The sequence below is a fragment of the Odontomachus brunneus genome, unplaced genomic scaffold (genome assembly GCF_010583005.1).
Source record: "Odontomachus brunneus isolate Ranch 3 - 2012 unplaced genomic scaffold, Obru_v1 Obru_scaffold_303, whole genome shotgun sequence".
NCBI classification, from domain to species: Eukaryota; Metazoa; Arthropoda; class Insecta; order Hymenoptera; family Formicidae; genus Odontomachus; species Odontomachus brunneus.
This window is the reverse complement of record NW_022639753.1, coordinates 227,683-237,804: the sequence shown is the minus strand read 5'-3', so window position 1 is coordinate 237,804 and position 10,122 is coordinate 227,683. Positions and strand designations below refer to the sequence as shown.

The 10,122-nt window shown below is 38.3% G+C and overlaps 1 protein-coding gene and 1 long non-coding RNA gene across 4 annotated transcripts in view; one reads left to right on the top strand and one right to left on the bottom strand.

The window, feature by feature from the left end:
* The first annotated feature begins 1,072 nt into the window (after nt 1-1,072).
* On the top strand, nt 1,073-4,007 carry LOC116853302. Its single transcript, XR_004379946.1, has 2 exons — nt 1,073-1,236; nt 1,310-4,007. It is a non-coding gene; the product is annotated as an uncharacterized LOC116853302 (long non-coding RNA).
* LOC116853301 (huntingtin) overlaps nt 1,769-10,122 on the bottom strand; it is an 11,510-nt gene continuing 3,156 nt past the window's right edge. For 2 of the 3 annotated variants that reach the window (XM_032834321.1, XM_032834323.1), the window contains 8 exons: nt 8,394-9,698; nt 4,296-8,331; nt 3,999-4,204; nt 3,081-3,255; nt 2,599-3,012; nt 2,358-2,518; nt 2,193-2,280; nt 1,769-2,130 (listed from right to left, as the gene is read on the bottom strand). In XM_032834321.1, the coding sequence (XP_032690212.1) occupies nt 2,032-2,130; nt 2,193-2,280; nt 2,358-2,518; nt 2,599-3,012; nt 3,081-3,255; nt 3,999-4,204; nt 4,296-8,331; nt 8,394-9,698 (6,484 nt within the window). In that variant the 3' untranslated portion in view covers nt 1,769-2,031. Of the gene's footprint in view, nt 2,131-2,192; nt 2,281-2,357; nt 2,519-2,591; nt 3,013-3,080; nt 3,256-3,998; nt 4,205-4,295; nt 8,332-8,393; nt 9,699-10,122 lie in introns of those variants that run through there. The other variant, XM_032834322.1, reaches the window with a different exon arrangement.

Below are 10,122 nucleotides of genomic sequence, written 5' to 3'. Positions count from 1 at the left end.
TTGAATATTTTACAAATACATGATATCTTTTCATAATTTAATTTAGTGCTTCTAATTTTTCTAAAATGTAACAACTCATTGATTCGTAATATTATTGTTATATATTTTACGAAACTATGTTACCTGATATTGTTAATTCTTATACATATACTATCCACTATGTTATCCTAACTCTACTCGATTTATCGGACAGCATTGAGTTGTCATGAATCATGAAAATACTAGATGCTTGTGCCTATCATATTTTTCGACTCTAGTGAAACTAACTCGTACTAACTCCAACTCGAATTATCGTAACACCCATTGTTACGTCCACGATAAATAACTATATAGGGAAATTTGAAAGTAGTGAAATCAGTGACTTACGTGGACGGTCAACAGAGTGATGACTCCGCTTTTGGGTCACTCTGCTTTTCACCGAGTTTACCCTGGGTCTCGGGAGCCTGGCGAAACGATTGATGAATCTGGCGGAAAATCAGCGGTGCTTGTTCTCCTGGCTCGGCCTCGGAAGTTCCGATACCACGCGGGTTGATGCGGCCCGCGATTCAGAATTTGATTTCGCAATGTTTGAAATATGAAGGGTAGGCAAAAGTAATTGCAACACAGTCGGATTTTACGACTAAGTATAATATGCTGAATAAGTACACGAAGCTACCAGAGACTAACTATGAGAAGAAAATAATTATATATATTGCCTTCTCTACAAATGCGCGCGCTTTTATATGTCGCTTTGTCGCTGAGAGTCGTTCTCCGATTGGTCCATGGAGTTATGGCGAGGGAAGAGATTCATTCCTTTGCATGATGTCACCGCGTCGGTGTCCTGAGTGGTGTTTGGGATTCAGTTTTCATGCTCCTGTTTATGTTGGCTTATCGCACTGAGCGATAGCGGTTTCTTTGGATCGATCCGTTGATTTCGAGACTCTCCAGCAGCACGCAGCATTCGGCATTTTAATTATAATGTTTTAACGCTCGCGAATATGCATATGCGCACGTACTTACATCTAGTAACATAGGGATAAAATATCTAGTGATGTCTGAAATCAGACAAGTCGGCCTCCCGGTCTATAATAATATATTATTAATGTTCTAAAATAGATCCGGACGTTACAATATATATTTCAGTGGCGACGCCTAACCACATTCGCGACTATTGACGATATTGTCAACATGAAAGCAACGAAGAGGGTGGCCAAAATGTGCCTCATTCTAAAGCAGTGAGATCAATAGATGAAATAGGTACCGTTTTAAAGATCTCGACAAGCTGAAAATTTTTATACCTATATCAAGTTGATCCGATTTTTTGTTCCAGAAATACAACGTTCCAAAAATCTGATTTCCATTACGGTTTTTAATTTATAGAAAATGTTAGGATTGGAATTTCGGAACGATCAAGAGCGCGTTGGAAAGCTGAGTGTCTACTTTTCAGGAAAAAATATATTATTTTTATAAAGTGTCAATTAACCGGAAATTCTGCTGTTTCAGTCGGAATTCCAATTAAATTGGCTCATATTAAAAAGGCCAATTGAACTGGCTCATATTAAAAAAGCCAATTGAATTGGCTCATATCAATCGTCAATTAAACACGATAATTAACTTAAATAATATTTAATTATCCACAATCCTGCTCTGCACATATGAGTATACTATATAAAACATAAACAATAAAAAAGTAGTAACTGGAAAATTCATGAAAAATAAGGTGACGAATTGGTCCTATGACCGATAGTTTTTATATTTTAGTTTTAAAGGTCTAAATCAACATAGTCCATTTACTTAAAAAATACTGTCTATTGCAAAACAAGTTGCATATCTTTTCATGTTTGTATGGTTTGTGTGTGTATGTTGCACAAAAGGGAGTGTAATGTAAAATAAATATTCTTATACGTACAAATGTACACACGTGCACGATGCAACTCGCTAACGCGCGAGTGATTGCACATTAATTTTTACATAACTTGAAAATTAAAAGCGACATTTCTGTAATATTCTTATTTTATAGTTGAATTACTTTCAGCTATAGTCAAGTGTTAATTAAAAAGAGGCTAGAATGTCACTGAATGGAGTTCCAGGTTCCTTTGCTGCTGCTTCGAATGTCTCAATAAACGCTTTTTTTTGAGATTCTTTAGATAGCTAAAATTATGAACAATAATATAAGTTATAAAATATGTGACTTAAAAATTATGTTAATTTACCTTGTGATAAAAGTCTGAAGCGGCTATATATAACATCTTCTTGTCTTCGTACTCATACTTGCCGATTCTTGATTGAACGTACGGAAACCTGTCATAGCTGTAGCTAAGGAAACATTATTTCTCTTTATACAGAATTGTGAATTTATCTCAACAGAAAAAGGATACAACGCTCTCAACCAATGATTCGTCGAAGCGCTTATAAAGAAACAAGATAAACACCAAGTCGACATCGCCATTGGTAAACTCTGGATAAAGTTGGGTAGACTAAATACTACCCAATCTTGAAGAAGTTCCATTTCCGTGCAAGTACATGCTTTCTCACAGACCTAAAAAAAAAGAAAAAGTAAATCAAGTTGAATAATGCTCCATCGTGGCGCAGTATCATTGCAATTGTCGTCCCATAAACCTTAAAAACAACAGCAGAGAGTAATCTCTGATGCGGTTGTTGTGGCGACAGAAATTCTCCTATAACTTTCGTCAAGATTTCTGACGGGGGGAAGAAGTCTCCGAGGACGCCGGAAAGAACAGTACATAGCACTTCCACTTCCATAGGATGTCCCTTTCGAATTTTATCGAATATCGCAGAAGTACGTTCTATAGATCTGACCAATGCTTCCGGTTCTACGTCCGGCAAAGGTTCTTCCACACCGGGTTGATTTAGCCGATCGGCCGCTTCCGTGTACATACATGTCAATAGAAGTTGCAGAGCAGGTAGTGCTAGCAACGGGCTCGATTGCTTCAGCCGATCTATCGCAACTTTAACAATTTGTTCAGCAACCTTCCCGACCACGCTTTTCGTCGCGACGAGCCTCTCAAGACCCTGTCGGCAAATCGGCAGTTTTCATACTGCGTTACTTGAGCGATTGCGTGAAAGGCGTCATAACATACCTGCAGTAAGGTCTGATGCAAACCATACGAGATATTCGGAAACGTGACTAGAGAAAGAACTAATTCTAACACGGCTGGTGCTTCCGTGTCTGGCGGCGTGTCTTCCGCATGCTCCAGCAAAAAGAACACTAAAGCCCACATTATCCCTTGATGCTCTTCACTTTGATTTAGAACGCTGTATCAAAGAAAAAATAAGTTAAATATACTATTCGATTATATTGGATATGTAGATCTAATTAGGTAAATTATATTCGACTAAATGGATAAATAAATCAGTCAATAAGTTTTCGATATACGAGTAACTATATATCTTAATATACCTGAAACTTCTTTAGTTTCAAACAGATGACAAAAGAATGTCTCGGGAACAACATATTCTATTTAACCGGACATATCAAATAATTGAAATTAATTTCTTGTCTCATATTTTTTTAAGATTTCAAAATCACTTTGACTATAATACGGAAACATATAATATAGAACACATTTTTTAATATAATTGTAAGATTTTTAATAATTTATAAAATAATTTATAAAATTATACACGAAAAAATATTTTTATCAGAATTGTAGTTAATGTAAAAATGAGTTCAATAATTTGCAATATCATGATCTTGCGATAAATTTAAAACGTATTCTATATCAAGTCAGGATAACTTTGAAGTTTGAAAACGTGACATCTGCAGAAAATTAATTTCGATTATTTGATGCACCCTATTGAACAGAATATTTTTCCTAGAACCTTTTTATAATACGAAACAATTAAGGAAATTATTTAAAGAAATAATTTAATGTAATTTTAATATTAAATAATATTAAATAATTTAATTTAATCTCAAATTTAACGCTAAGATATAATGACTCAATCTTGTATATGTTCTATTGACACGAATAAACTGAAATAAAATTCGAAATTACCCATTCGAATCTTGCGAGTCAATATGTTTCTGTATGTATTCAATAGCTAACGGATGTATAATATTCATCGTTTCTTCACATTTGGCTAGTACCGCGCTTTGTAGTAAATACAGAGAGCCATGAAGTGCGGAAACTCTGGCGGGTAAAAATCCTGACTTTAAATTGATATCCACTATGCGCTTTACTTTGTCCAAAGTATCAAAGTCCTACGAAATAATATTAGTTGAAGAAAAAAAACAAGATATTTCCGTTTCTCTTATTAAACAGAAAATCCTCGACTAAACTCCTCGCTCGTACCAGTGGCGTTAAAACGGCAGCAGCTTTGCATATTGAAATAGCCAAGTACTGGTGTAGAATCGCATTTTCCATTGGATGAGTTCTCGATACTTCTAAACATACGTCTAGCATCCATTGATATTGCGATCGTTCGAGAAAAAGTTCCGAAATTGCCAGAATGGATTTGATAATTTCCGTTAATAATTGTACAGATGTGTTAGCCTGCGGTGACATCCAGCTGGTGTAATGTTCGATGAGAAAACGTAGACACGAGTCCAAATCAAGCGACGCAGACATGAGTGCATCGTTTCGTCTGTTTTTCAAATCAAGAACAGAAACGTTTAATTTATCTTCATATAAATTGCATAATGACCATAAGTAAGAGACCGACAGTTGGCTGTACGTGAATCTGTCGATAGCCCCGATTCTCTCTACGTTTCCTCTGCGAAAAATGTGATTCAGCTTCAATCCATTTTTATTTTCCGCATCATTCATGTATTCATACTTCCATAGAAGTAACTCTTGAATTGCGAACAGCTTCTGAGAGCTAATTTTATGTACGGAAAGCTGGGGATCTCTAGGATGGTGGATCAAAGTGCTGGCTTCGGGATTGCCGGGACATGGCAATAGAAGAGTTTGCAATAATAATCTTGTTATCGCTTGAACTGTCAGGCTGCTGGTTTGAATCAAACTCGTTACCTCCTCTGACGGAGTATTCTCGTTTTGCAGGAAATTAAGAACGCTCAGATATACCATCCAGATTTCTTCGAATTGCGACCTAGATGTCCAACCCAATAAGTTTACTCGATAAATAAATTGCTCCAGAATATCTACTTCTTGTAAAAGATTGGACTCCGACGACAGCAGTGGGAAGTAACATTTAGTTGGACCCGAGCCGACAACGTGCCAGCCACGTTGCCATACTAACGGGGGTGTTAAGATGTAAGAGTTTACTAACGGTTGTCGACTTATGCTAACAATGAGCGATTTGATTGTGTCGAATAAATACGGTGGAATGTTCTTCGTGGAATTTTCTGTTTGACATTTTTCCAGCCAAACCACTATTGATGCCATTTGAAAACACGCTTGGGCGTAGTCCTTGGTGTTTTCATCTCGCAGAGCTGATTCTAACGATTGCGAATCCACTACTGGTAAGGGTTCCATCGTCATTAATATACTTTCGACAATTTTCGTCAGGGACATCGCTGCGGAGCACACCCATGTATAACGAGCGATGTCACCAAAGATTTTATTCGGTGCAGCATGCCTGAGAATTTCCGCTGCACAACTCAGCGCGAGATCCATGTCGTGTGGCCTCAATTTCTTGAAGTTCCTTCTGTTGGCATAGATCATCCAATGCGTCAACTCTAGACACAACATAGAAAACTTAGCGATGTCCTCTTCGAATTTAACATCAATCTTCGCTACGTTGTACTTAGCTAGTTTTGGCAACGTCTTCATGTAAATTTTAACAGTCGGGATTATCGTGAAAAGGATCTCCCAATAAAGAGAATCGTTTAATAACTCATGAAATTTAGTCACATACTTTAATTCCTTTCCGCTACTGTGGTCTGCCTCTGGATTATAAATCTGATGCGGCTTCGGCATGAGTTCGCAAATATAACGAATATGTTCTAGTAAACACTGTTTAGCTGCGACGTACAAAGGGCTCGCGTCGAAATTGAAATCTTTTTCGCTTTGGGCTTTACCGAATTCTAACTTTTGGCACCTCTCGACGCTGAGTCTTGCTCCTAATATTATACAATGTTTCAAAATCTTCAAATTAAACTCTTTGCAGGAAAGGATGCTCAAGCAATCATCAAAGTCCAAATCTTTCAGTAACTGCGCTAATTCTATAGGATTGTTGCCGGCGCTTGCGTGGCAGCATCGTAATTTCACTTGAGACAAGAACCAATTTCGATCCAACTGAATATTTTTCACAGTAGATGGATTGAAGGGCCGACATTGATCAAGTTCTAATGGCGACAAGTCGTAGTATTGCACAGCCAGCTTATTCAATAAGCTGATTAAACCGCCATGTTTTCTAGCCAACTTAGTCATCTGCAGGATGTCCATTATCTTCATGATATCATCCTTCGACAATTGACTGATTACGTCTTCTGCATTCGTGGTCAATAATATCTCTACTCTGCGACTGGCGATTTTTGCTGCCATCCTCGATAAGGCAAGATACTTCGTGGACAATAACCTGGGTATTAAGGTCATTATGACCGCGCCGCTTTGTGAGTGATGAGCACCTTCGATACATTGCAATAGACGCTTTATGAAACTGGGTTGCGACAAATCCGTGCATTTCGTCGCGATGGCTTGCACCAGCAGCCCGCTGGCCGCTGGATTTCTGTGTATAGCCGTACTTAACAGATCTTTGACTGGAGATTCAGTGGCAATGTTAATAGCCTCTTCTATGTGGTTCACTAACAGCCATGTTAGCGGTTCCACGTCATTCAGATTCTCACATATATAATCACAGAACAATATAATGCCTCCTTTCCGGATAATCTGTACATTTATACTACTGGTAGAATCGTGCTGTTTTTTCTCGCTCGACCAACTACGCATGATATAGTCGGCGTTATTGCTGCTGTCTAGTATTTTTGACCAGAAGGACATCTCGTTGTATCCCAATAAGATCATCAGGTAAGCCCATTGGCACGTCACTGTTGGGCATACGTTTCCGATACTGAGCATTAAATAGTTGAGCTGTTCGATGGGCAACTGTTCCTCCTCCGACATGTTGCGTTCTTGAATCATCTGCATTGTTGCATTCGCCACTTTGCAATGGCTACCGGATTCAAACATATGAATGCATAATTGCAAGAAAAATGTGAATTGATGTACTAAATAGTTGTCGTCAGCTGTATATTCGGAGAAGTTAACGAACGGATCCGCAGATTCATGGTTTATCAGACCAAGGAGACTAAACACCTTCGAGCTTATCAAATTGATCACTTTGAATATGAATCTAGCTAATATCTGTTCAGATGGCATTTGATGCGACTGAGCTCCCAGTACGTTCAAGGGATCCGTATGTCCAGAGGATTCCTGCAACGAGAATAAGTGTGACACGTCCGTCACGCACACACTGAGATCCGAAAGACGCGCCAGCATTGCTTCCTCCTTGGCGCAGGAAATCAATGAGAGAAGCACGACATTAATCATGCCCAACCATCGTTTCAATTTGAGGGTTGAAGCTGCCGTGGAGATCGATGCGGTGAACAGTATCCGTAGGAGAGGGTCCACAGGTCGGAATACCGTAGGCGAGATAGCCGCGAATAATTTCACCAGTGCGACATGAGCCTTTTCGGATTCTATTCTGAGTTTTCCTGTCGCCAATATCGGAAGCACAGTGTCCATAGTTAATCTGGACCATCTGCGCCATTTCTCTTCTCCGTTTCCGTCTCCGCTGAATCTCGATTCTGCCAAACAAAGCGCTAAAAGCTCGATAACTTGAGGATACTCCGCAAGACGTAGTAACATGGCTATCAGCACGTCCCTTGTAGTTTCCAATTCCCGTTGTTCGGCTGCGCTCAAACTCCCGTTACGAATAAGAAATATATCTTCGATGACAGGTGCGAGCGCGGGAATGCAGTGCGTAATTGCCGGTTGTCCACTCGCCATCAGACCATCGCATAACTGAATTATTTTTGGTACACCTATTATCGCTTTGGAATGATTCTTTTCGTAAGATAAATGTACCAGGAAATTAAATATTTTCGGGAGAAGCTCTTCGGTTTGTTGTGTGTAACCTTCTTCGATGAATTCAAATTGCTTCAGCACGAACCCGATGAATATCTTGTCGGAATCTAGCAAGCAGTAATTAACCTTCAGTTGAACCAATTGGCTCAGCAGCATCAGAACTTGGCATTGTAACGCAATGTTACTAGTAACGGTGTATTGTTTCAAAGACTTTATAACCATCGGCTCAAAGAGCCGGATGAAAGATGCCACCGAACCTTTTTGATCTGATGATCGTGCCAAGTTTTTAAATACCGATGAAAACTTGCGGTCACCTTTTCTACGTAGTAAACCTACCCATCTGAAAGTGAAAAGAGGAAGACATTATCATATAGATTCACATTGATATATCAAAATACCTACCCATTGTCTGGTTCATTTTCACCTCTACAATTATTTCCTATACATTTTATCGTATTCGCCATTTGTCTCGCGGGATATTGAAAACATTGGTTGTAAAAACCTCTAACATCATCTTGTAAAGTATTTCGATCCATACTTTTTTGCACGTCTATCTCGCTCCATTGCGCATATACATTCGTACCAAACAAGCATTTCAACAGTTGTTGCACACATTGGACCGTTGCGGTCGGTGACAATGTAACGGTACTTTTCAAGTAATATAACACTTCTTCCGCTATTTTGCCTACTTCGTTGACGGATGCGACTTCGAATATCTGGGAAAGTACATCTAATGTTGCGTTTAGTAAAGACAGATACATCTCGCTGGCTTCGTACTCTAGAGTGACCAAGTAATTAGCATGTGCCGCTTTCAATATATCATATATCTTCATGTAATGTGGTATACCAACAAATATGCCCATTTGATCCTTTCCACCTTTCAAGCCTCCGATTTTATCCGGTTTCTCCTTTGATTTCTGTTCCGGTATGATCTTTCTTTTGGGTGACAATGTTTGCGCGGACGATAAAGATGGTAACACAGGTTTAGCGCTGGTTTGTGTCAACTGCACTTCGTCGATCACGTAAACGAATATGTGCAGAACTCGTATGATATGTGTTAACAACAATTCCATGTGTCTGTCTTTACACATACTCCACAATTTTGTCGGATCGCCAATCTTGAAGTTGCAAATGGCTAATCCGGAAGCCAGATTTCCGGCAAGAAGAATTAAGTGTCGGTGTGTGGAGAGATCCAAGCTGATGGTCGAGGACGTTAGCAGAGGCAATGTCAATGACAGGAGACCACTGCCTACGGGAGAAGAAATTATATCGTTTATGAAACTGACGTCATTTGCATCCAATCGATCGCTAGTTTTCTTAGATTTTTTCAATATTGTCTTTGGCAGAATGCAGTCCCACCCTCTCATGTAAACCGTCGTGGGATAAGTCTCGCTCAAGCGAAAAAGAGCCTCGCAGCATCCGTATATTAAATATTTCGAAGAATGCACTGTCAATATTTCCGTCAGAATGTTAACTATGCGAGATAAGGAATATTCCACGCTGAGGTCGTAATTTAGTCCATTACAGTGATTCAGAAATACAAATGGCTGAATGAACGTGTTCACAAACGGCTTATGTTTGTCTTGGTATGATGATAGTTCCGAAATACTTGACGTTACAGCGTTTAAAAACTGTTGAGTATATTGCGTTGCCTTTTTTGTAATAGTATCATCTTGAGGATGCCGATAATATAAATAGGGAATACTCCTGAAACAACAAAAGTAACATGTTAGTTTAAGTATAATATGGTGTAATAAAATCAAGGTTGGCCAATAACTAGTTAGTCAATTACAAAATGATTAATTTTCAATTTTGTTAATTTTAAATAAGTTAACTTTTAATATAATCTAATAACTAATTACTTTAAAATTAACTTTTATTTATTAACTTTCTTTTGTATAAGTTAAAATAATTCGTCAATATTATTAAAATTATTTTGGGCTGCTTGCAAATGGAATAAGAAAAATAAGAAACAATACCAGCAAAAACTTTTTCATTTCTCTGAATGTTAGTGTTTTTTCTTGTATGGAGTCCTCAGCACAAAACAGTTGACATTTTTTTATAAAAGGCTACTGTTTCATTTTATATAAAATTAATCTACGATTAAAAAGTTAAGACATATATATATATA